The sequence below is a fragment of the Peromyscus leucopus genome, chromosome 18 (assembly GCF_004664715.2).
Source record: "Peromyscus leucopus breed LL Stock chromosome 18, UCI_PerLeu_2.1, whole genome shotgun sequence".
Lineage (NCBI taxonomy): Eukaryota > Metazoa > Chordata > Mammalia > Rodentia > Cricetidae > Peromyscus > Peromyscus leucopus.
Window position 1 is genome coordinate 35,337,457 of NC_051078.1, and position 27,087 is coordinate 35,364,543.

General features: G+C 45.0%; 1 protein-coding gene across 1 annotated transcript; it reads right to left on the bottom strand.

Moving 5' to 3' along the window:
* Positions 1–1,749: 1,749 nt before the first annotated feature.
* On the bottom strand, positions 1,750–26,360 carry Ndufa12 (NADH:ubiquinone oxidoreductase subunit A12). The gene is made up of 4 exons (XM_028880250.2): positions 26,234–26,360; positions 25,328–25,410; positions 21,438–21,525; positions 1,750–2,037 (listed from the first exon to the last, which is right to left on the bottom strand). The coding sequence occupies exons 1-4, from the start codon at positions 26,332–26,334 to the stop codon at positions 1,857–1,859; spliced, it is 453 nt and encodes a 150-aa protein (XP_028736083.1). The 5' UTR covers positions 26,335–26,360; the 3' UTR covers positions 1,750–1,856.
* Positions 26,361–27,087: the final 727 nt, after the last annotated feature.

Sequence of the window (27,087 nt, forward strand, 5' to 3'; positions counted from 1 at the left end):
GGAGGCAGAGGCAGGTGGATCTCTGAGTTCAAGGCCAGCCTGGTCTACAGAGTGAGTTCCAGGACAGCTAGGTCATCCTGGCTCCCTACCCCCAGAGGATGCTTATTTTGGCTTACACTTGACTTAAGGTCAAAGGGCAGCATCTGGTGACTTTCTTTCTAGTAGTTTCAAGATGGTACAAGGAAGACAACAGATAGGGGCCCGTGTGTGCCTGTATTCCGATCTCCTTCATCCTAGAAAACCACCAGGATTGGATCACAGGGCTCTACACTGATGTCCCATCCAATGATAGACACTCCCCCAAAGTCCTACCTCTAGGCATCCTGGCCAGATTAAATTTCTACCCTCTTCCTATCTCACAATGGGAGTTAAGATTTCTACTCACGAACCCTGAGGGCCACACTTAAGACACAGGAGAGGTTTGTAATGGGTCACCGCAACCTTTGCACCGCAGGAGCACGCAGTCCCCAGGGCAGGGATCCAGTTTTCCCACGCTGCAAGTGACGTCTACCCCATTCACACTCGGGACATGGGGCTATAAACCATGAAATAGATGTGCATGTACAGGTCAGTGTCCTGGGGTTAGCAGTGGAATAGGAACTCCACTTAACCCCCATAATCCTTTATTCTGACCAGTGGGCCATAATATCAACCCCAAAACTAGAGTTAATGTTGAGCACGTACTCACGGATCCTTGGGATTTGGGGCTAATTCCTTTCCAAGCGTATGTCACTTGAGAGAATGGCCACACAGGCAAGCCTTCTATACATATCTGCTGCTATGGCAGGGTCCTTGAGTCGGGGGCTAAGAACTGCTGAGTTCCTCTTGCCAATCTACTTCTCAGAGCAATAAAATACAATATACTAAAACACAGAGGCGCCACTGGAAGATGAATATGGCACGCGGAATCTCAGGCCAGCACAGGCGCCTTTTGTTAGGTCCTACGCTTCATCAGTCAATCAGCAAAATGTAGAAAGCTGCCCTAAAGAACCTGTTGAACAGTGTCTCCCAAGGGCTCCAGATTCAGCCCGGCCCAGCTAAATGAGGGATACTCAGGGGGAAGACTTGCAGCAAACAGTTTGTCAGCAACTGAGGAAGGCTCAGAACTGGTTCTAGTGTGCTGATCTCTTTGGCTCAGAAGTTGGCAGCCTTGGCCGGATGGACCGTCAAAACATACCAGTTTGTGACTTCCCTCTCCAAGATGCTGGCTTTGGTTGCATGGACTTCTGGATTTTAAAAAACAACCGAAGTCAGATGTGATTTGCATACCTATAATCCCAGAAGATCAGGAGTTCCAAGTCACTCTCAACTTTGGCACAGTGAGCCTGAGACTAGCCTGGGTTATATAAGACTTATCTTTAAAAAAGGATCAGACTGAACTGTGGAGAACACACAGACTACAACAAACTATTAAAGGACCCACACCCAGGAAACAGGACATCTCAAATAAGCTTCTCCAGCAAGAGCCACACTAAAGCACTGAGCTATGCTGTCCCTCAACATCTGTGTCTCTCCATGCAACTTCCCAATTTCTATCCAGCTCAGTTTAGAATTAGGCCTGCCCTTATTAATCAGCTGTAGCAGTCAGGGAAGTGGCCATAAACATGATGACTGGGGCTACTTCCTAGAAGGGGGAACTTGACACCAGACAGCCACCCTGAGTGATGTCTGTATCAATTGCTCTCCCTCACGTCTGAGCCTCTATTCTGCAGGTGGGATGAATGACAAATGGCAGAAATACCCAAGACACGGCTTGGTCAAGCAACTTTAATCAAGTTCATGATCAGCTACACAAGTGTGAATTCAAGAAAAATCCTGTACCATCCTGTACGTGCTGGATCTGGTCTTCACCGCTCTCACTTGTAAGGTGTCGAAGGTGGGACCCATTCATGAATCTTCTTTCTCGTGGTGGAATAAGGAACGTACTGCTCCGGAGTGCCAGACACGTTGAATTTGTGGTTTGCCCAGATGAATTTGCGTGCAGTGGGCGGTTGTGTTGTTGGAGGGTCGTCAGTCATGCAGTGAAGCCAGCGGTGCCTTAAAGAGGAAAGATCCCGGTTATGGTCTCCGGTCACACTGCACAGAGCGCCCAGAAACCCCGCCCAGCAGACCCTCAGCTGTGCCAGCTCCGGCCACCAGCATCATCACTAAGTCTGGTCAGACTGAAGGGTCGTCCTTTTCCAGTCACACCATTCTTTGATGGATTACAGAGAAAGAAAACAATGCTGTCAGAGTATAACACAGGGGTACTTAGAACATGGATCCTGACTGTAGATGTAGAAACGTTACTCTAGAGTGGCTGGTATGAGAGTTTACAGGCTTATCTAGACATTTAATACACTTGGGTTACTCTGGCTCACAAAGCCTCGTTTGAAATTCACGAAGGTCCTGCTGGAGAAAACAACTTCTGCACATGTCTTCAATTCAAGCTGGAGCCTGAACACCACAGAATAAACAACTTGAATTAAAAATACTAAATCTTGGGACTGGGGACTTAGCTCAGTGCAAGAACACTTGTCTAGCTCTCTAGCCCCGTGTGTGTGTATGTGTGTGTGTGTGTGTGTGTGTGTGTGTGTGTGTGTGTGTGTTGAGGGGGTAGAATGATAAGTCAAGCTGGGCAAGGTGATGCACACTCACAATCTTGGCTGCTCCACAGGCTCACGTGTGAGGACTGCTTGAGTCAGGAGTTCCCGGCCATGAGACCTTATCTCTTATGATAAGCAAACTATATGCTTAAAATTCAAATGAGATTTTGATGACACATAGTTTTGGTACCACAAACTACGTAAGTGTTACAATGTTGCTCAAAATACACTATATTCTTCCTTTAGAATTGAACTGGCCAGCCACACAATAAAACCAGTGAATTCTGAATAGCAAGTAGTTGTTACCTTAAAAAAAATAAAAATAAAAAAATATTGTCATCTTGTTTTACATTTGTGCTTATTTTCTGAAGTAATGCTCAAGAGACACAGTCTGTCATTATTGAAGAAACTGAGACTCTGAATGCATTGTGAAACCTGAAAGTGCACTCACTTTAATGGAATAAGAATACAATTTCCAGAGCTGAGGATTTATCTTAGTAGTAGCAAGATGGTCAGGTATGTATGAGGCCTGCGTTAGAACAACACTGTAAAACAAAATGAAACAAGACTTCCCAGTTCCTCAAGAGGTTAGAATTTAGCGTAGGCATGGTGGTTCATAATCAGGATTGAGGCAGAAGTAGGAGGATGAATTCAAGACTAGTCTGGGTTACATTAGCAAGACTCTGTCTCTAAACAAACAAACAGATACATAAAACCATAGCTCGAAATGTCTAAGTATTTTGGTTTCATAAGACATATAATTCAATTTCAAGAGAGGCAGAGAGGTGGGTCGGCAGGCAAGGGTGAGGACCTGAGTTCAGAACCCGCGGGGAGGAAGACGAGACTAGCTCCTCTGACCCTGAACATCATCCATGGCAAGCATACTCTACACACAAGCACACATAAACACATACACACGCAAATAAATGCACGATCCAAAGGTTATTTGATGAGAGACTTTAAGAACCTGGCCCACCACGGAGTAGAAACGGAAGAGCTCAGGAATGAGAAAGGTCTCCAAGTTCAAGAGACAAAAAGCAGCAAAAGCAGAAATGCACATGAGGAAAGGAAGCAGAGAGAGCTTCGGCACATCTGATCACTCCAGACCCGGGGCTCGGAAGCTAGAGAAACCACTACTGCAGGAGAAGACGCAGAACTAGAACTCTAGCTCCAAGGGAAGTGACGACTTAGCCGCAAAGAAGAAGAAAAATATTTACTCCGAGGAAACGTGAACCTGAGCACACTGCTAGCTAGGACTGGCTGCCAGCAGTAACTGATGGGTTTAGATGAGCAACTGGCTAAAACCAGTACACGTACGTACGTACACACACACACACACACACACACACACACACACACACACACACACACACTACCATTCCTATTTGAATCTAACAACTGCATCGTGAATGGCAAGCGATGATGGATGAAGAAGCCTGTACAGGCTGGATTACATCCTGGGACCAACAAGCCAGGACCAGTAACAAAACGGAAGTCCTTGTGGCTGCTGGTGGTGAGGCGGGCTCTGCTGATTACTAAGAGAGGGATTAGCTGTCAAAGCAGGCCTGCTGCGTCCCAACGGGCTCCACGCGAGTTCAGGCCACAGTGCAGAGAGTTGACTCGCACTTCACTGAGTCAGCTTAAGTAATAAGAAAACTGTTTTCCAATTAATTACTTTCAAGACCGTTGAAGGTTAAAATGATATTTAAGAAACCACAGTCTAAAGCTTGCAAATGCTTATTTGACTACTTAAGTGATAAATTGAAGAGCTCACAGGAAAACAGAAAATGCAAGGAAAAGATCATTTTTATTGTAATTTATAAAATCTGAAATCCTTGCAAAGACACACGAAAGCATCCGGAAACAAGCAAACAACAATCCATCATCAGCTGGGTGGTGGTGTACGCCTTTAATCCCAACACTAGGGAGGCAGAGCCAGGCAGATAGATCTCTGTGAGTTCCAGGCCAGCCTGGTCTACATAGTGAGATCACTGTCAAAACACACACACACACACACACACACACACACACACACACACACACCAAAACACACACACACACACACACACACAAACTATAATCATTACAATAAGATACAAAGAAATAAGAAAAATGTTTATAGTCTGCCAGGCTAATAGTGTAACCTTTCTGTCTTTGTTATTTTTAAATAAAAGGGGAAAAAATGGTACCTTTAGATTTCCACACCAAAGTGTTTTATTTGCAAAGTATTTTCAACTAAGGGTCATACTTATTCAAATGACTTAAAGATGCCAACATTTTAAGAGCACTGTCTACAAAACGGGCGACTGGTGTTCTCTAGAGACAAAATGTAAAAGTTTGGCAGAGCCCTAAGACGACAAATAAGGACACTGGCAAAAAGGAGAAAAGTTACAAAGACGAAAAGAGAATTTATAATGAGCAGGTGTAACACTGGGGAAAATCAATATTCAAACAGACTGACATGAAACAATATAACTGAAAACAAATATGTTAAATCATAACTACGGTAATCCTTCCCATCCCATCTACCCAACCCAGGCTGATATCAATGTAAACAATCAAGCATGGTTTATAAGATGGCCAACTCAAAGCATGTCAACACAGGGACGATTAATTAAATGCAATGCGAATCAAATCCCTAACAGGTTCTCCTTCAGAGTTCAATGATATATTCTAAAATCAGCTGCAAGTCCAACCAAGACAACTGCGGATGTCGGGCAGTGCCAGGCAGACAGTCACTAGCAGGTATCAAATGTTGTCACAAACAGAATGCATTCAAACCAGTGTAGACGCGCAGCAGACTCAGACTCCCAGTCCCGACAGGCTCGAGTCAACCAGAGGAAGGGCTGGATTGTCACATCATTGGGGAAAGCAAAAGTTTCTCGACACACTGCTAGGATGAATTTGTTTAAAAAAGAAAATTAAGTTAGATTTCCCACTACACATCAAAAACTTCCAGACAGAGTCTAAGTGCTTAGATATACCAAGAGGTAACTAATCTTCTAAAACAAGTATTTTAGAGATAATGAACATCTAAAATGCCTAATAAATGTAGTTTATTTGAAATGGTCACTAGAATGCAAGATGTGTCATTACACATTTTGATTTTTTTAAAAAGTTTCTTTCAAACTTCATAGGCCATGTATACTGTATTTAATACTCTCTTGTAGGAATTGGCCTTAAAGAAAGGAGGACCCCCGGGGCCAAACACAGTGTACAAGGAGGATGCTGATCACAGCTTTACTTATAACGGTGAGAAAATGGAAAGAGCAAAGCCAAGAATAAAGGGGAAATGTTGAAATGATGCACGGCACAGCCACAGGACAAACTCTCACTACAAACACCAGTCGCCCGTTTTGTAGACAGTGCTCCTTGAATGTTGGCATCTTTAAGTCATTTGAATAAGTATGACCCTTAGTTGAAAATACTTTGCAAATAAAACGCTTTGGTGTGGAAATCACTTGATAAAGGATTTGCCACATTTTAAGGTTTAAAAGCAGGTTGTTTGGCCAACTTTTTAAGCAATACTTAGAATTTGTAAATCATGGGCATTATTCTAAACACTGCAAAAACCATTCATTCCTTTATCCTTGTAACAAGGAGGAACAGAGATTATAGCTCCAATTTAATAATTAAGGGATCCGGTGCACAAGACTTTAATTGGTTTGTCCAAAGTGGCAGAACAAGACATTAATCATTAAAACAGGGCCTGGACAGACAGCTCAGTGGTTCAGGGTGCTGACTGCTACTCAGGGTGCTGACTGTTATGGCTGAAGATCTGATTCAGTTCCTAGTACCCACTGCAGGCAGCTCACTGTGACCTGTAACCCCTGGTACAGGGTATCTGACACCCTCTTCTGAATTCTATAGGCACCCACATACATGGCAGACAGACAGACAGACAGACAGACAGACAGACACACACACACATACACACACACAAAAAACAAAAAATTTTGTACTTGGACTTATGGCTCAATGGTTAAGCGCACTTATTACTATTGAAGAGGACCCAGGTTGGTTCCCAGCACCCATGCAGTGGGTTTAACTCCAGTTCCAGGGGATCTAAGGCCCTCTTTGGCCTCAGCAGGCTCCTGCATGCATCTGGTGCACATAAACTCATGTAAGCACACATACACACAAAAGTGAGTAAAATTAAAATTTAAATATGTTAAAGAATGAAACCCAAAGGGTATAGGTACATAGGAAAGAAGAACATAACAATACATATCAAAATGTTAATGGTTATTGTTTCCATCTGGTGGGGTAATAGACTGTTTATTTCCTTTGTTATTTTCTGTAACAAACACATATTACTTAATAAGAAGAAATCAAGTATATTAAAAAGAAATACCCTTTATCAAATCAATTCAGGAAATAGTTACAAACCCTACCCCAAGTCTTCTGTCATTATTTTGAAATTATAAATAGATTCTATTGACTTCCAGTCTTACTTCACTTAAGGTGCCATTTAAAACAAAATCACTTCCTCCAAAGTACACAAATGATTCAGCAGTAGACAGATGTTCCTCTCAGTCTACCTTAATGAATGCTTTTCTAGGTTATTTCTACAGTGCAATGTCCTTCACTAATGGTCACACAGAACTGTTGAAAAATATCTAATTTCCTACTTGTATTATATCCAGAATGTACCATGGTCATGATAACCTATGAATACAATAAAGATTTTTAAAAAAAATCTGGACATTGGCAACAAGAACAGTTCTTTGTTTTAAAAGAATAACCCCAGCTTATTTCTACACCCCAGGTACAAAGAATTCCATTAACTTTTCTTTGTAAAATGTAAGAATTCTTTTTGCATGCCCGTAACCCCAGCATGGTGGAGTACAGGCAAACGGGTTACTAATCGAGTGCCAGCCTTGGATTGCGTAGCAAGCTTCAGGCCAGACTGGGCTACATGTAAACCTTGTCTCCAAACCAAAATCAAACCAGAGCTGTGTGTGGGTACACACCTGTCACGCCAGCATTTTGGGGGCTGAAGCAGGAGGATGGCGAGTTTGTGGTCAGCCTGGGCTACACGGCCAGACCTTGTATTTTTAAAATGGTAGGAGAAAAAAAATCTAATTATTCCATTTATAGTTTCTTAGAACATATCAGTATTGTTTTATGGTCAGGAAACAAACATTTAGAGGGATCTATTTTAAGCAAGGTACGGTGGTACACGCCTTTAATCCCAGCATGGGAAAGCAGAGGCAGGTGGATTTCTATGAGTTCCTGACCAACCCGGTCTACATAGTTCCAGGCCCGGCAGAACTGCATAGTGAGACCCTGTCTCAAAAAAGAACAGGGGCGGGGAACACTGGAAAGAGAGCTCAGCAGGCAAGAGTATTTCCTGCTCTGGCAGGGGACCCCTGTCCTGTTCCCAACACCCACATGGAGGCTCCTAGCTGTCTCTAACGCCAGCTCCTGGGGGTAAGGATAAGAACTCGTCTAGCCTACGAGACAGAAGGTGCACTTTCATACATGCAGGCAAATCAGTCCTACACATAAAATAAAAACAGTTTTTAAAACCATAAAGGAGTGTCATATTTGCATTAAGCACTTCAAGTAAATTGGTCATTTTATCTACAAATAACGATTGCTTCAAAGAAAATATATCTATCTTTATTCAACAAACGTTTATCTATAAGCTACCCTGTGCTAGGAAGATTTTTTTTGGCATGGTAGTTGAGGAAACAGACCAGAAATTAAAAATACACAATAAATGCTAAGCATTTATCTGACAATTTCATGATTTCATTTTTGTTTTGAACTAGAAAAAAAATCATCCCGAGTGAGGTAACCCAGACCCAGAAATATAAATATGGTCCTTTGCGTACATATTATGGCTTCCAGTCTAGTGTTTTCATGACCCCTGAGCATGCAAACAAGTGGGGCTCCAGTCCGTCGGCCTCTTCTTCTTCTTCTTGGGCTCTTTCCTTTGTTTGCGTGTTTTGTCCTATTCTGATGGGTTAGTTTTGTTTTATCTTATTATGTTTTATTATTATCCCTTAAAAGCCTGTTTGTTTTCTAATGAGAGACAGAAAGGGGGTGCGTCTGGATAGGAGGGGAGCAGGGAGGAGCTGGGAGTGTGGGGGGGACACGACACCATAATAATAATAGATTAAAAAATCTATTTTCAATAAAAGGGAAATTTCAAAAAATAAAATAAAACGCTAGGCAGAGGCAGAGGTCTGGGAAGGGATGACAGTGTGGGGGGTGCGTGCCTCCTCTCCACAGAGCACGCGAGGCCTAGAGAAACAGCTTCTATGAAGAGCCCGTAGCCAGAGTGTCTTCACAGTCTTTGAAAAGCCAGAGTCAGCGAGGCCAAACCCAAATGTAGGGCGGTGTTCAGAGCTGGAAAGCACTGGGATCACACAAGCCCTGTGGACCAAGGGAGTGGGAACTGGTTCTCACTATGATGAGAAGATAGCAGACCCTGTGTGAGGTTGAAAAAAATAAAGAGGGGCTGGGGGCAGAGCCCAGTGATGGAATGCTTGTCTCACATGTATACCCCCAACAAGGTTCGATTCTGCAAATTCAGTCAATTAAGGTAATGAGCAAACCCCAAATACACGACAAAACAAGCACAGGAGCGAAACAAGAGCGAAGGTGACTAGCCCTCAGACTATTATGGGCTGGGATGCACCTTAGTGAGACAGCACTAGCCTAGCATACACAGGCCCTAAATTCCATCCTGAGCATGGGAAACAAAAACCAAAAACACCCAAGTGATGGGGCTGGCGACAGTGCTCGCCAGAAAGCCTAGAGACCCGAGTGAGATCCTGGACTCCACACGAAGACGGAAGCGGAGGACCAGCTTCACAAACTTGTTCTCTGGTGTAGTGGTTTGACTGTAACTGGTGTCCCTAAACTCACAGGGAGTGGCACTATTAGGAGGTGTGGCTTTGTTGAGTGGGCGTGGCCTTGTTGGAGGAAGTGCGTCACTGTGGGGGTGGGCTGTGAGGTCTCCTTTGATCAGACTCAGTGTGACACACAGTTCACTTCCTGTTTTCAGCAGATCAAGATGTAGAACTCTCAGCTCCTTCTCCAGCACCATGTCTGCCTGCGTGCTGCCATGTCCTGCCAAGATGATAATGGACTGAACCTCTGAAACTCTAAGCCAGCCCCAATTAAAGGCTTTCTTTATAAGAGTTGCTGTGGTCATGGTGTCTCTTCACAGCAACAGAAATCCTAACTAAGACATCTGGCTCCCACATACACACGGTAACATGCATTTACCACCTCCAATACATCAACCCCCATGCACAAATACTAACAGATACAATTTTAAAAAGAAAGTATGTATGTGTGGGGGGGGGTCAAAAGGATGGGTGGCCGTGACAGCAATGATACAAGTATGAAAATTCCAGGTACAGTTAATGCTGACAATGACACATTAATAATAATTGAGAAGGAAGTAAAGCAGGACAAATTAGTTGAGATGCTAGAGAAAGGTGAGTTGAAATGACCCACCCGTAAGTCAATGGCCAAGTAAAGAGAACTGCTTATGTGATCAGAACAGTTAGTTACTCCATGGGGTTGTGAGTCTCCCTACTCAGTAGGCATTCAAAGAACTGGGAAAAATCAAATTATTAAATTTATAGATGTAACCTAACTAAAATGCTTAAAATAATGTAATGAACTAAATCTGTAAATAGATATGACTGTTTAGGAGAATTTAATCCATTCCATTAGAGTTTATCAAACATCCATCAAAGAACAAGAGAAAATGATTATTCTTTATTTTTATGCAAAAAGTATTCAATTTACTAATCTTGTTATTCTGTTTATGAGCTAAGCCTTGAGGCTTAAGAAGAACTACAGTTTCAGATTTACAGCTGCAATAAATGGGATGTTAATTTTAAATACAAACTGCCATTGTACAAAAGCCCCCAGTGCCAGGAACACTCAACTGACAGGCAGAATGTTTGCTGAGACGCAGGAAACATCTGTGAATGGGGAAGAGGGCACCAATGTTGTGCCTATGTCAGAAATACAAATGGCTACTATTTATAATCCCAAACTCTCTTCTACAGACGATGTGGCCAAGACGATCATCTCTTCTCCCCACTGTGATTCTCAGAGGACGGAGGAAGCAGGTACCCAGGAGGCTGAGGCAGGAGGACCACCTGAGCCCAGGAGTCCAAAGTCAAGCTGGGCAACACAGCAAGACCCCATCTCTGAAAAAAGGACACATTCCTTTTCTCAAGCAGCTGACCCGTATCTGTAGATCAGGGGAGTCAATGTTAAGGGTGCATGTCCAAAAGCCAAGGAATTCAGAGTTTATTTCTAGCTGCATTCTGTCCCTCTGGATTTCCAAGGTTTCTCGAACAGTTGCACCACTTTATAATCACTTTGCTTTGTTTTGTGTTTTTGCAGAGCTCCGGTTAAACTCAGGGCCTTGTGCACAGTACACAGATGCTCTACACTGAGCCCCACCCACCACTACCCACATCTCCTCGCAGGCTGCCCGCCCACCCGCCTGTCTACCTTTCTTCTACAATCCTCTCTCCCCGTCTCCCTGGGACAAGGTATCATGCAGCTCAGGCTGGCCTTCAACTCCTGACTCTTCTTCCTCCCACCTCCCTACTACTGAGAGGACAGGCATGGACCATCACAACCCACTCCATCCTTTCTATTTCTGTGAACGGCCTCACTCACCACTATGGTACTGACCAGTCAAGCCTAACCCAATGAATCAGTCTTGACTCTGTCTACCCCACCTACTCCGCACAATCCCGTCCATGACTTTGTTCTTTACAAAAAAAATCTAGAACACAGTCCAAGAGGAGGGAGGGGAGGGAGGGAGGAAGGGAGGAGAGGAAGGGAGATGGAGAGAGAGAGAGAGAGAGAGAGACTGAAGAGTACAAGGAGACATACATGCTCTACACTGAGGAAAACGACGCGTTAGCTAAAAATGAACTGAAGGTGCCACCAAGTGGGGACACAGTATACATGCTGCAGAGACAATCTAACGCCATTAACCACAATTTTTAATCAGTTCAGGGCTCCCATTCATCAAATCACAGTCAATCCACTTCTACTGGTGTAAGTGAAAATAATAATTTTATTCTAGAGGCATGAAATCATATAAATGGTCTACTTCTCCACACTCACTAACATTTTAACTCGGTCAAGTTTTATGTTTAATTTACTCATTATTTACTTGGTTTTTATGTCTGTAATTCTATGCACAGGCTAACTACCATACCCAGTGAAAATAAACTTCTGTGCATTACTATCTAGACAGGGATAGTTAATTTAAAGATAAAAAACTGAGGGAAAATAAAAGTGGTATAAAATATGTATCATTTACTTAAATAAATACTTCAAAGTTATTTCATACAGGCAATTAAACTAATACAAATTCCTGAAGAAATTAAAATCTTACTGCTGATCCCATCAGAGAGGGGAAAAAAAGGTTGACAGGAAAATGAAAACACTGAACTGTAGAACATTATTATTCTGCCTGATTGTATTCATTATGTGACTATGAACTCCCAGAGGGCAGATATATTTCACTTTCACACAAACGCATCACAGTACCTGATATGTAGTGAAGCCCTCAATTAAATATTAGTTGAATGAGCTTGAGCAGAGTGCTATGCTAGATTACTGTCATGGTCTTATTTTCTAGTCCCACAAAGCCCCAGTGTCCTTCCAGACATCTGTAACACACACACACACACACACACACACACACACACACACACACAAACACACACACACACGCGCACACACACACAACCGCACACAAACGCACACACACAAATGCACATGCACACGCACGCGCGTGCGCCCTCTGCTTACCCACGGAGGGACCTAGGGGCTGTCCTGACCACTGGCAGACTGGAGCAAGCAGAGCAAAAACGAGATCCATAAAGTTTACTCATTTCCCCATAAGATTAGGGCAGAATAAGCGACTATAAGACTAATAAGACAAGTAAGACAAGATGACTAAGGATCTCTGAGTCTAAAAAAACTCACTAATCCTCAGAAGGAAATCTGTCCCCAGGTGAGATTATGCAGCTGCTGAACAATTCAAAAGATTACCAAAGGCCTCAGTGGCCCCTGAGGACTCAGAACTGAGGACAGGAACCATAGCCTGCTGGCTGGGCAGCATGGGATGCTCCTCTCACAGAGAGCTTTGCAGTCATCCATGCGGGAGACAGCTCCGCCGGCCAGCCAGGAGCCGTGTTCTGTTACTCTCCGGATGACTCAGTACACGCTCTCTGGAGAGGAGTGCTGCATCGGCAGGTGCAGGAGCTGGCCTGGGATTAAAAGCTTCATGCTCCCCAACAGCCGGCGTCTCTACAGACATAGTGCAGCGTTACAATTCCATTCCTCCAGGAGCATGCCAGTTCTGAGCACACCGGCCCCGAGGTGAGCCCAAACACTCCTAAAATAGGCTTTTGTGATTCCTCCCAAGCCATAAGCAATCTACCAATCAGAGCTCAACTTCTAGCAGTACAGCTGGTCTATTCTTAGCTGGTCTCCAGAGCAGTGAGCAAGGCCTTTAAATTACATAGTACACTGGCTACAACCACAGGAAATCCCCGTCTCCAGCACCAACTCTATCCTGACTTGCAATGAGTGCTTTCAACGGACTATTCTCCTGCCCCCGTTGTGGTATAAAAGAGAATTCCTGACTACCAGCCTGCTTCCCCTCCCTTCATAACTCTACCACCAGTACCCCAAATCCAAGATCTTGAATTAAAAGACACAACAACGAAAAAAAAAAGCAAGTAATTTGAACTTAAAAATGAACAAACGATCTGAACAGGCTTTTGTTGTTGTTTAAGACAAAGTCTTGCTATGTAGTATAGGCTGGCCTCAAGCTTTCCATGCTTCTCTCCCAGCCTATGGAGTGCTAGAACTTCAGGTATGTGCAACCAGGCCCAGCTCCTGAATGAACATTTCTTTCTCCTTTTTTACATATATCTTAGTTCTGTTTCCTGTTGCTGTGCTCCAGGCCTCCCGAGAGGACCTCTGATGATCACCTTTCCTGGACTCACCCCCTTGTGCAAGGCCCATTTTTAGAGGAGGGACTAACCGGCTCACTCCTAACAAGCAGAATGTCACTTCTAAGATTAGGTTTGGAAGGCCTGGCTTCCACCTGGAGAGGACTCTGTTGCTTTCTCTCCAACGTGTGGCTCTGGGGAAGCCAGCTGTCAAGTCATGAGGTACCTCTGTGCCAAAGGATCCTGTGAGTGTGGCCACAGAGCCTTCCAAAGTGAAGACGTGACCCCAGCTCCAGATGGCACCCCCGCGGGAGCTCCGTGAAGGCCCAGAGCAGAGGCACTCACAGGAAACACCCAGGTGCTAACAAAGAGGACGGGCGCCACTGTCTGCTACGCCGGGCTGTACGACAACTGATGCCTGGTGACTGATAACCAATAACCATCTAAGTTGCAGCTTGTATCACTCACATGCTAGTCTAGCAGCTAACTGTGCACAGCAGCTTCCTGAGGGGTTAGCCTGAGGCCTTACCCTCTTCCTTGAATCTATCCAGCAACCCAGAAAACAGACGCCATGAAGGGAGGCCAAGCTGGGGTGGGAGGAAAATATGCCCCAACAGTTATTATAGATACGTATGAAAACGTCATCCTGAAACTCATCATTCTGTCTGCTAACCCAGCAGGGCGAGTCAGGAAATTCACGCTAGGAGGGGTGCCCTTAGGAAGGGAGCCATCGTGTGTGGGTGCTGGAGGCAAACTGGGGTTAAGGAGGAAGTTCACCATGGGAGGTGGCAGTCCACTGAGGCACTGGATGGAAGTACTAACTCAGTTACATACCAAGAATCATCGAGAAGTCTAGCAAGGGAGACATGCCAATACGGGCTGGGGGAGGGAGAATGGACTGTGTGGGATTAGGCAGGAAGCATGACGGGGGACGGGAGACCACTACAGGGATGTTGTGGGCTATGGTGGGATCGCAGCACATGAAGAGAAGTATCACAAGAAGCCTTCCGGTTGACTGTACACATAAAAATTGAGCTCCCCTGATGCTGGCACCTAGTAAGTATGCAGCAGTATGTCCCAAACTACACATGCCCTAATTTATAATACTTTATTGCTAAAAGTTGCTATCATTTTGAAGTCTTGTCTCTCATTTTCTGCTGTTGAAGTCTTGTCTCTCCTGTGGGCACTTTACCACTGAGCTACACCCCTAACCTGGCAATTTCCCTTCCTTTTCCTTGTGTGCATGTGTGTATGCAGACATGGACACGTACGCCAGTGTATGCTCCATGGAGCAGTATGTGGAGACTGCAAGTTGATATAACATGTCTTCCTTTACTCACTACCTCAACTTCTGAGGGAGGGTTTCCCTGAACCTTGAGCTTGCCGACTGAACAGGCCGGCGGCGAGTCTCTGGGGTCTTCTCGACTCTATCTCCCAGTGCTGGGGTTACAGGGGCACACCGCCATCCTGGGCTATGTACGTGCTGGGGATCCAAACCCAGGTCTTCACGCTTCCACAAGAAGGAAGCACTTTATCCACGGAGTTGTCTCTCTAGTTCCTAGCATGTTCCTAAAAGGACACCCAAGCTCGCCACATCAGTTGAGTCTTCCGTAAGGAATTCCATGTGGTATCTGATGCTCATTGATAGCATTTTACCCACAGAAGAACCTCTTGGAGTCTTCCCTCTCAAAGCATGCTACAGTTTTATCAACTAAGTTCCTGTGATACCCTAAGTCCTTTGCTATTATCTCCACAATGTTCTTGGCGTCTTTACTCTTACCCAGGAACATCTTAGCATGGAATCCCAGCAGCACTCGGGCTCCACTTCTGATAACAGTGCTCGCGTCTGTCCTACCACAGCGTCTGTCCTACCTCAGCGTTAGTTACTGCGCCCTCTCAAGTCCTGAACCCCTCAAAGCCACTCGTGAGGGCTGGAGTCAACTCTTTCTTATGTTGATATTTTTACATCCTCCCATGAATTATTAATGCTCTTAGTGCTGTCCAGAATGGTGACTGGTTTTTTTTTCCTCTAGGTTTTCAATTAACTGCTCACATCCATCGGAGGAATCGTGTCTGTAGTAGCCATAACCACCGTATGTATTTGTGAATTATGCTATGTAAGTCAGAATTGCTCCTTGATGCAGGGGTTACAGAAGGGATGTGTGTTAGCAGGATTGTAAGCACTAACTTCCTTGTCCATCTCCTTGGAGCACTCAGTAAGTGTCGTCAGTGAGTAGCAATACTGGAAAGGAATTGTTATTTCTGAGCAGTAGGTCTCCACAGTGACATCAGGTATCAGGTTGTAAACAGGAATGCGGCTGTCTAGGCTTGCCATTCCACCCACAGATCGCAGGTTTCAGCACAGTCCCTCAGAGGACTGGCTTTTTGGAACAGCAAACAGCACTGTCTTTCCCTGAAGCCATCAGCTGCATTGGCCCTGAACTCTGAGGCCGGGCACTGAGGTCTCCACTCACCTCTAGCTATGGAGTCCCCGTGTAGAGGAGTCTGTTTCATCTGCATTGAAACCGTCAGTCAGCATGGCCACCTTCATCAGTTCTCCCTCCATCTCCTGGATGACTGACTGCAGCTTCTCCACTGGCCCTGCCGCTTCACCTGTGACTGTGACGTCACGGCAATGCTTTCTTTCCTTAAACTGCATTCGCCAACCCCTGCTGGCTTCAGACCTCTTCCTGTGGCTTCCTCATCTCTCTCAGCCTTTACAGGAGGGGTGAGAAGCTCTGCTCTTGCTCTGGACTAGGTTAGGCTTTGTCTTAAGGGGATGCCATGGCTGGTCTGATCTAGTATCGAGACCACTAAGGCTTTCTTTAGCAAGAAGTCAGCTCCGCTTCCCTGAAGTTCACCTCTGCTCTCTGTCACTTTCAGTCAAGACCTTTCCTTGAATCCACATCTTAGCTAACCGGCCCCAGAAGCCTCGCTTTCAGCGTGTCTCAGGAATACCCTTTCATTACACTCATCGCCAACTTTTTAGAACGACTTTCAACCACTACACTATCCTGTAATCTTCAGCTCCCATTCACGTTCATCATCTAGCAAAATTATTACAACAAAAAGATCAGGTCTCGTGGCTCTTCAGTTCCCTTCAGACTGGGCTGAACTTCATGACCGTGACAGGGCATCAGGCTTGAGGCATGCCCTGGTCCATCTCCCTGCACAGAAATCATTGTTTGTGAGGCAGAGACAGAAACCAACCGTGAGGTAAAAAGGGAGCACCTGGTACAGGAAAGCAAGAGCTCACTCTCAGAAGGACGGGGTCATTTCAAAAGCATCCGAAAGGCATTCCAAACGGGTCCAATAACCAAATTGAGCACAGTTTAAGTAATAAAAGAACTAATTATAGAAACTGATTATAATCTACTGACTCAAACAGGAATTGAAACTAATATAAATAGATTAAAAATATGAATGGGATATGAAACTTCAACATATTGCCTCACAAAATGCTAATTAACTACAAAGGAAAAATGAGTAATTTCTTTTTTAGGAAAAACCTAGCAGACATCTCAATGAACTGACAGAAGTTATAATTAACAATGGGACAAATCCAAACTGGAAGCCACTTGGCAGAGTGTATCAAGAAAAGCACGGCCTTATTTCTGTGACACCCTGTCCACACGCAGCCTTGGACTTGAGAGGAAAACGTCACCTTCCAACACAACTCTCGTGCATGTCCCTTTTCCTGCTTTAACGGACTCTTATGATGATTGATTGATTGATTGACTTAGTGTTACCGTGGGTTGAACATATCCTTGCACATCCTGAGCTGTATCTCCAGTCTGGAGACAAAACTGAAGCTCCCGGGGCAAGCATGGCTCTGGTACCTACTCTCTTCTCTTCGTATGTAATTATTTCAGACATTCTGTCGTAAGGACGGAGAGCTAACGTTACTCCATGTTAACTGTTTTTAGTATTCGTTTCTTATAGTGGCTTTGTGTCATAAAACTTAAGTCAATGTATATACTTTTTATCCTATTATTTGTATTCCATCAATTTAGTACTCAGGTTCAGCCCACAGTTTATCATTGGTCATTTCTTGAAGTCGATGTTTAAACTGTGTTTAAACAGGAGATGTCCTTCATGTAGTAATTATACACTAAGGTACTGAGGTGTGATGGGGCCGCATTTGGACACCCTACTTTGAAATGATTCAAATGCTGATGATACCTCTGAAAATGAGATAATTTCAAACGGTTTCAAAGATTTTGTAAACCAGATCACAAGCTACCTTACCTCCCGGTGACTTCCAAAGAACTGCAGATAAAAAGTGAAGGTGTTAACCACTGTCTCCAGTGCTCTGGGACACAGTTATTTGTCCTACCCCATTTCTTCTCATTTCCCTCACTCACAGACTGGCCACACTGCTGTTCTTGTAACACACCAGAGAGTATGTGAAACACCAGAGCTTCCACAGCTAAGCTTCTGGAAGATTCCGCCTGGAAATCCCACCCCTCCTAAGGCTCCTAAAATGTCACTTCCTCAAAGGAGATTTTCCTATCCCCTGCATTAAAAGAACCTCCTAAGCAGGGCACAGTGGTCTATGCCTATAATACCAGCACCCAGGAAGCTGGGGCAGGATCATGAGTTCGAGGCCAACCTAGGCTATACAGTAAGACTCTACCTCACAAAAAGAAAAAAAAAAATCCTGGATTTCCCCATTGTTCTCTACCTCCTTAGGAAACCCATAAATCCCAGCTTCATTTTATCTTCTTTGCTTTCATTTTTACTTTGAATATACCCAACCACATATTTCTCTGCCATAAGAACATACATTTGTTTTATCCCATGTTCCATTTGTAGCATCTACAATAGTTTATAGGCACTGGGTACTCAATGAACAGTTGAATGTGGAAAGATGATTAAGTTGTATCTGATTATTCATACTGTATGTGCATAATGCCACCTGGCTCTCTAATTAAAGATTAACTCACCTTCAATTTTATTTTTGTTTTATTAGGCAGGATTACACTCTGTATTCCAGTGTAGTCTTGAATTCACGGCCATCCTGCCTCAGCCTCTGGAGTGCCAAGACAGACAAAACTATCACATCTGGGTCCCACCTTCAGATTTACATATGGAAGGAATGGAGAATTCCACAGTATACCACACTTAGCAGAGTGAGTTCTGTCTAAGAACAAACTCAGCTGAGCCTGCCCATCACCACTTCTCGCCATGCAGAGATGAGTCATCAGTCTCTACCCTTAGGAGACCCCTTTCAAAGAAATCCAGCTTCCCGTCCCCTGTCGCCCTCAGGGCCCAGCTAGAGTCATCCTGTCTTCTCCAGCTCTGCCTTTCTGTCCGTGTGATCTTATACATACGTGATCATGAAAAAGGACTCACTCGGCTGAACAGGACTTTTAGCTTGCCAAGATGTTAACTCATTTTAAATGGGCTTCATTTCACATCATTTAAACCAGCACCCCCTATTTCCCTGCTCTCAAGATGATGACAGATGTCAGTCTGAACACAACAGCACACAGCTCTTGTGTCCACCCAGAATGGAGTCCAGCTACGAACCATCCAGGGCACAGAAGCAAGGTGACGGTCCCTCAGCTGGTAAGTCCTGTGCTTGACCTTGAGGCTGTGGCTGAGTCCTTTAACGCAGCTCTAGACCTGGACAGCTCCCCAGACCTGAACAGAGCCACAGCCGACTCCCTTACAACATCACAGCACTAGCCCAGAGGGACCATCTCCTGGCCGCTGCTGCTTTACCTCTTACCCTCAGTAACTTCCTGCCACGGTACCAGTGTTCCCAACGAGTTCAAGTACCGGCCCAGGTGAAAAACTACGTAGGAGTGAAAGCTCTTGGAAGACTGTTTTCCTTGCCAAACAGCGTTTTTGAAAACTGTCGGCCCAATCAAGTAGCCTACTTCATTCTAATAGAATAAAAGGCTGGATATATGAATAAAGGGTCAACTCCTGTCTGCTATCTTAGTACTCAGGAAGCTGAGGCAGGAGGCTCACCAGGAGCTTCAAACCAGCCTAGGATACAGAATGAAGCCCTGTTTTACACACACACACACACACACACACACACACACACACACACACACACACAGTGTAAGTAAATGAACAAATGACTCCTTGTCTTAGTTGTATCACCTACATTTTAAAGTGCTTGGGGCCAGGTATGCCTACTGTATTAGGCTGTGAAGACACAGATCATTTCCACCACCATGGAACATTCTATTGGGTATATTTAAACTGCTACAAAAAAATTAATGTCAGGAAAACAAGAACTCTCACAATGAAAACACAAATGTACTCATTTAGAAAAACCATGATCTGGAAAGCCGTGGTAGGAGTCTTGGCTAAGGGCACCAGCTCATGGCCATCCCCTGTGGTGGTATTTCATTTGTGCACGCCCTCTGCCTCACGTCTGTGTTCCACCCACCATGTGCCCGCTGCCAAGAGTCTTTAGAACTGAAGAGTGTACTGTGCGATTGTCTCATCTTCCATCGACCCCCAAACTATGCCAGTGACCAGGTTTGGTTAAAATAAAATGTCACAGCCAACCTAATGCATTAACTTCTAGGGTTTTTGTTTTGTTTTGTTTTGTTTTTTTCTGGAGCTGAGGACGAAACCCAGGGCCTTGCGCTTGTTAGGCAAGTGCTCTACCACTGAGCTAAATCCCCAACCCCAAAGCACCCCCCCATCCCCAAGACAGGGTTTCTCTGTTCAGCTTTGCGCCTTTCCTGGAACTCACTCTGTAGCCCAGGCTGGCCTCGAACACACAGAGATCCGCCTGCCTCTGCCTCCCGAGTGCTGGGATTAAAGGTGTGCGCCACCACCGCCCAGCAGCTTTGAGGGTTTTATCTGTTGCTGTTGGCTTTGCAGTACTAGGAACTGAGAGCGAGCCTCGTGCTGGGTGAGCACTGTCAGTGAGCCACTGCCCCAGCCCCCTGTCCAGGCTGGTGCTCTTTCTGCCTCAACCTGCTAAGCAGACAGGATTCCAAGCCTGCACCACTCAATCAGCAACTTCTGGCTGTGTTTCTGCTTTCTGAATTTTCTTAAATGAAATTTTCTAGACCAATTGGGAAGGATTTTCAAAGTTTGTTATTTCAAGAATCAAAAAAAATAAAAAAGATGTAAGTACTTTGCTCTGAAATATTTTATATAAATCTGTTAAGTGAGCTGCATTTAACATTCTGTTTTTCTTTCAAAACATGCATATTATGAAACCATAGAGGTTTTAGAGACTTAAGGAATTTTAGGACTATCATTGTATAGATGAGGAAACCAGGGCCGGGTTTCTCTGTACCTTTTCCTTACTCACATAGGTGGAACTGTGGCATGTGTTTTCCCTCAGGTCACCACCCCATTATATATTACATATATATAGTGTCATTTTAACATGCCTTCAAGAGAAGGTACTCAGTGTCTTCTGCTGAACTGGAGCAGTACTTTCTCCCTGTTTCAATGCCTGGAAGATGGACGTAATAATGGATGCTTCGAGGATCAGGTCTAACAAGGCAATATGGCTTCCACTTGGTTTCTCTCGAAGCACTCACCTGAAGAACCAAGGAAACATGAAGGTGTTCCGAGCACAGCTCAGCTATGCTCCCAGCTGACAGCCAGCATCAACTGCCAGCTGCGAAGCGAACAAGTCTTCAGATGAGCAGAGAACTCCGAGGCCCCAGACATCCCAGAGCAGAGACAAGCCATCTTGTTTTGTCTAGAACCCCCGACTCACAAAAGCTATGGGAAAAACAAGGGTGTGCTGTTTTTTTGCTGTGGAGTACCTTGCATAACCACTGTGCCCTGAGGCAGACTCTTATCACTAGGAAATGCCTTATAAGTAACTACGCGATAGATACTTCTACTGTGAAATAACCACTGCCCGTCAAACAGACAGCTTACTGGCTCAGCTTACCATTCAGGAGGCACCATGCTTCCATCCATATCCCAGAACGTGTTTTTGCCGTTCATTTCGGTGGTGTATATGACCCATCGGTGACGGCCTGCGAGGAAGAAGATCGTTTTTTTTTTTTTTTTTTTTTTTTTTTTTTTTTTTTTTTTTTTCGAGACAGGTTTTCTGTGTAGCTTTGCACCTTTCCTGACTCACTGGTAGCCAGGCTGGCTCGAATCACAAAGATCCGCCTGGCTCTGCCTCCCGAGTGCTGGAATTAAAGCGTGCGCCACCACCGTCCGTAGCGCGTCTGACTCCAGAAGATCGTTTTTTGATGCATGTGCACAGAACACCAAGAAGACACTGTGTTCCAACACAGCAGCGATGCGCTCAGGATAGCATCCTGGTGCACTAATCACAGAACAGGGATCAGGCTGTGTATGTGTGTGTGTGTGTGGGGGGCTCGCAACCTTTTCACAGCGGAGAATTCTTGCTTCTCCCCAACACCCTGACAGAGAAATGAGCAAAGAGGGTAGGCACATGTCCTGTCGGCCCAGGGCACTCCCAGAAAAAGACAGTTCTTCAGTGATCAGAGCCAAAATGTATTCGCAACACTTCACGTGAATTTTAGGTTTCTAAGTAAATCAAAACCAACAAAGAAACCACGTGATCCTTTGGAAATGCGTGAAACTTACATAATAGGGGAGTACTATATAAATGATGGTCAGGTACAGGACAGTTCACGTCATCCAAACAGCATGGCTGCGTTATTTGACTTACCAAGTATCTGTGAAATGAGTGGGGTGGCCTACCTACTGTTTCCAAGGCTGGAGAAAACCAGACAGTCAAGTGCTTACCCTGCACTTCAGGACCCGAGTTTGGTCTCCAGAACTCACATAATAAAATAAATAAGTAAATACATAAATGCCAGGCATGGTGGTAAGGTGCATATAGTACTGACTCAGTCAGAGATAGGTGGACCCCTAGGGCAAACCGGCTGGCCAGCCTGGCCTACTTGGTGAGTTCCAGGCCAATGAAAGGGAAAAAGGTGAAGGTGAATGGTACCTGAGGAATGATAGGCAAGGTTGTCCTCTGGCCTGCACACCCACACACCAACATAGTCCACACACACACAGACACAAACCCAACATAGTACACACACTCTCTCAACATAGTACACACATACACAGACAAATACACACACACACAACATAGTACACACATACACAAATACACACACCCAACATAGTACACACATACACAGACAAATACACACACATACCCAATATAGTCCACACACACCCTCAATATAGTACACACACCCAACATAGTACATACACCCAACATAGTACACACACACTCTCAACATAGTACACACACAGAGACAACACACACACACACACACACACACACACACACACACACACACACACGCTCCCCACAAGCACTCACACTTTCCATCAGGTCCACTGGCAGGACAGCTGAGTTCAAGACCAGAGTGACTGGCACAGAAAGCACACATTATAAAAAGAGAAGAACTGATAACCGCATAGGAACTATAATCCAACCAGGCAGGGGACTGTCAAGGCTGATGGAATGGACCATGGGAAAGGTTTAATAAATTAGGCCTTGGCAATAGATTTATACCCTGACAGAGCTGACCCTTAGCAATCTGAAGTAGGACATCCATTTTTAAAATGTTGAAAGCCAGGGCTGGAGACAAGGCTCAGCAGTTAAGGGCACTTGCTGCTCTTACAGGGGACTTTGCCTCAGTTTCCAGTGTCCACACAATGGCTCACAGTCATTTGTAACTCCAGTTCCTGGTATCTGATGCCTTCTTCTGGCCTCCATAGACACCAGGCATGCATGTGGTGTACAGACATGCATGCAGGCAAAACATTCATACCCATTAAATCTAAGAAAATTATTTTGATATTGAAAGTTCATGTTCACACTTAGCAACTCTACTTCCAGGAATTTGTTTTTAGACTATTTAAAGAATTATTGATTTTTATTTTATGTGTATGAGTGTTTTGTCTGCATGTATATACGTGTACCACATGTGCCTGGTTCCCATGGAGGCCAGAAGGGGGTATCAGATTCCCCTGGAACTGGAGCTGTAGACAGCTCCCACGTGGATACTATGAACTGAACCCAAGTCTTCTGCAAGAGCAGCAAGCACTCTTAATCACAGAGCTATCTCTCTACCCCCCACCATTAAAAAGTCTTTAAAATATACATAGGCTAAAGTATTAAAAGAGAAGGAAAACTACAAGGGCCAGTGAGGTAAAGGTGCTTGTGGCCAAGTGTGAGGACCAGAGTTCAATCACTGCATCCCACACTGTGGAAGGAGAGAAAAGACTCCCACAAGCTGTCCTGTGACCTTCCCATGTGCACTGTGGGACTCAAACACCCACACATAAAAATAAGTAAGTACATCTGGGCAGTGGTGGCACGTGTCTAATCCCAGCACTCAAGAGACAGAGGCCAGCCTTGGCTACAGAGTGAGTTCCAGGAAAGGTGCAAGCTACACAGAGAAACCCTGTCTTGAAAAACCAAAAGAAAAAAAAAAGTGATTAAAAAAAAAAGTAAGTACATAAATGTAATTAAAAACATAAAGAGGCCGGGCGGTGGTGGCGCACGCCTTTAATCCCAGCACTCGGGAAGCAGAGCCAGGCGGATCTCTGTGAGTTTGAGGCCAGCCTGGGCTACCAAGTGAGTTCCAGGAAAGGTGCAAAGCTACACAGAGAAACCCTGTCTCGGGAAAAAAATAAATAAATAAAGAGGCGAAATAGAGTAAATTTACAACAGAAGTCACTTTGCACTTTTTTCTTTTTCTTTTTTACCTCTGTATTTAAGAGTTGAACCCAAGGGTGGGAAAGATGACTCAGCGGTTAAAAGCACTGGCTGCTCTTCCAGAGGACCAGGGTTCAATTCCCAGCACCCACATGGCAGCTCACAACCATCTGTAACTCCAGTTCCAGGGGATCTGACACCCTCACACAGACATATATGCGGGCAAAACACTAATGTGCATAAAAAAATAAAAAGGAATCATTAAAATAAAAAATAAAAAGAGTTGAACCCAGGGCCTTGGGCACACTAGGAAAGGACTCTATCACTGAACTATTTAATATTCTCAGCTCAACTTTCACTCTTTACTCTATATGCTAAAACTGAATATTTACAACAGCGTACGGCATTTTAATAATTAGCCAAAATAAAGGTTCTTATATTTTAGCATGAGAACAGAGAAAGGAGGGAGAGGGAAAGTCAGTTTGATTCCTAACAACACAGTGGTGAGTTAAGAAGGACTCCTTGGGCTCTCTTATCATTCCTGTTATACGATTAAGTCTCTGGCAAAGACACTTCTTGAGCTTTGGCTGCTTCATCTATAAAAACCAGTTTTTAGTTCATTTCTTTTTTTTCTTTTTTTTTTTTGGTTTTTCGAGACAGGGTTTCTCTGTGTAGCTTTGCGCCTTTCCTGGAACTCACTTGGTAGCCCAGGCTGGCCAAACTCACAGAGATCCATCTGCCTCTGCCTCCCGAGTGCTAGGATTAAAGGCATGCGCCACCACGGCCATTTCTTTATGATGTTAACCTCTGGGGCACCAACTCGCAGCCACGTAAACTGGAATACTTTTAGCCAGTCAGCGTCTCGGTTTCTTCACCTGAAAGATGAGGCGTGAGGTCGTCTAAAGAGCCTACTTCAAGAATGAGTAGGGTCACCAGGATTGGTGTCGGGCACCCAAACTGGCTGAGCCATCTCGCGTCAGCCTTTTTTTTTTTTTAATTTTCTATTGAGTTTTCCATGTCTTTCCACGGACTTCGTATAAGCTCACGCATGATATGGAAAAGAGACTCAAAATCCCAACCCCAAACCCAATTATTCACAGAGAAAATATTGCACTCACCAAAAAATTGCTTATTGTCCTCATAGTATTTGTTTCCATACTTGTCCTCTCCCACCAAGGTACCGAGCCGTATATCATTTGCCCTGTAAATACATGGGGAAAAAAAAGAAGCATCTCAGAACGGTTCACTGTTCAAGACACAAACAGAAACAGAGCGAGAATACCATGTTCTGCTGCACCAGCTACAGGAATGAAGAGATTCTGGGGACAGTCGCCGGTTGTACATCTCTATAGCCCTCAGTAGAAGGCTCTTGCCACTCAATGTTCAAGGATCACCTTTCCTGCTAAGAACTCTGGCGTCTCCTGTGTTGTCCCAGGAGCACGCAGACAGGTGAGAAGAATGAACCAACACAACGCATGTGCTTAAATTACATTTAAACCACGACCCGCAAGCCACAGTACACGTTTTTTTCTACCTTCCCTGCACCCAGAGACACGAATCAGCAAACTCTTCGGAGAGTCAAAGTACTTCATCTTCGTATGGCGAATGTCTCCAGGACTTTTCAACCCACTGCAGGTCTCCAAATGGTTCCCCGCAGTGGCTGCTGCTTGTCGGGATTATCAGAGGATGAGGAGCGCCTCCTTCAACTTCTTACGGTGCGCCAGCGCCAAGGAAAACTCCCCAAGGTCACCAAGGGCGCGTCTGGTGAAGTCATTGCACCCCAGGACTCGGGACCGGTGCAGCCCAGCTGCCCCCCAGCCCTGCGGGCGTCACAGCCCCATCCATCACTTAGGACTGAGCCGGAGCCAGAGACTTCGGACGATCGCAACCCTGGGACCGAACCTGTCGTCCTTGACGGGCGCTGTGGCCCTCCGGGGGTGATCGACCCCGGGACCCCTTTCCAGGAAAGCAGCCAGCGCGGGGCCGTCCCCAGAGTCCCAGAGTCGAGATCTGGCCCCCCCTACCTGAAGAAAATCTTCAGGAGGCCCCGCAGGCCGCCGTGGCCGGTGACCTGCTGCAGCCCGCGCTTCAGTACGGCCACCAGCTCCATGTAGTAAGCCTCCATGGCCCGCCCCTTCCGTGCTCCGGGCAAAAGGCGCCGGTCGGAAGCAGCGGCGAGCGCGCAAGAAACCGGCGGTTGCAGGTTCCGAGCAAAGAAGAAGCCGCGCGGAGGGCGCCGCGCACACGCGCGCAGAGCCGGAGCCGGCCGGGCAGAGGGAGCTCTGGATCTCGCTGCAGGCACAGGTTGGTGTTCTTCTGAAAGGTGCAAAGAGTGCAAATGTTTTCAGAGGCTGGACCCAGAAAGGGACCCTGTGGGGGACAGTACACCAAACAAGGTTCCCCCAGATGGGAGTTTCTCCGGTGCATTCTTCAGTTTCATCCTCAAAAAACAAAAAACAAAACAAAAAAAACAAAAAAAAAAAAAAAAAAAAAAAAAACCGAAGGAACCCATTCCAAAAATTCCTTCCAGCGCTAGAAACTAAGAAATGCATCACTGACCCCATATCGATATTGTACCTTCGATACCGAGTGCATCTGACTTTGAATGCACACGTTGGTGGTGTGTCAGTAGGGAGTGAGGAGGAAATGAAAAGTATAAGATTAAAATACTTCAAGGTTTAGCTATTTTAGTTGCTAGGTTAATATTCAAAATGTAAGCATTTTGTAGAGATTGAAAGGACACTACTTAGACTCCATCGCAGAGTTAGTGCTTTACAAAATAGTAAAATAAATAATCCTGGCAAACCCTTAACCATAATAACCAGGGGCGTGCGGTGGGGAGGAAAGAAAAGAGATTCAGATTAATAAAAACTAAAGA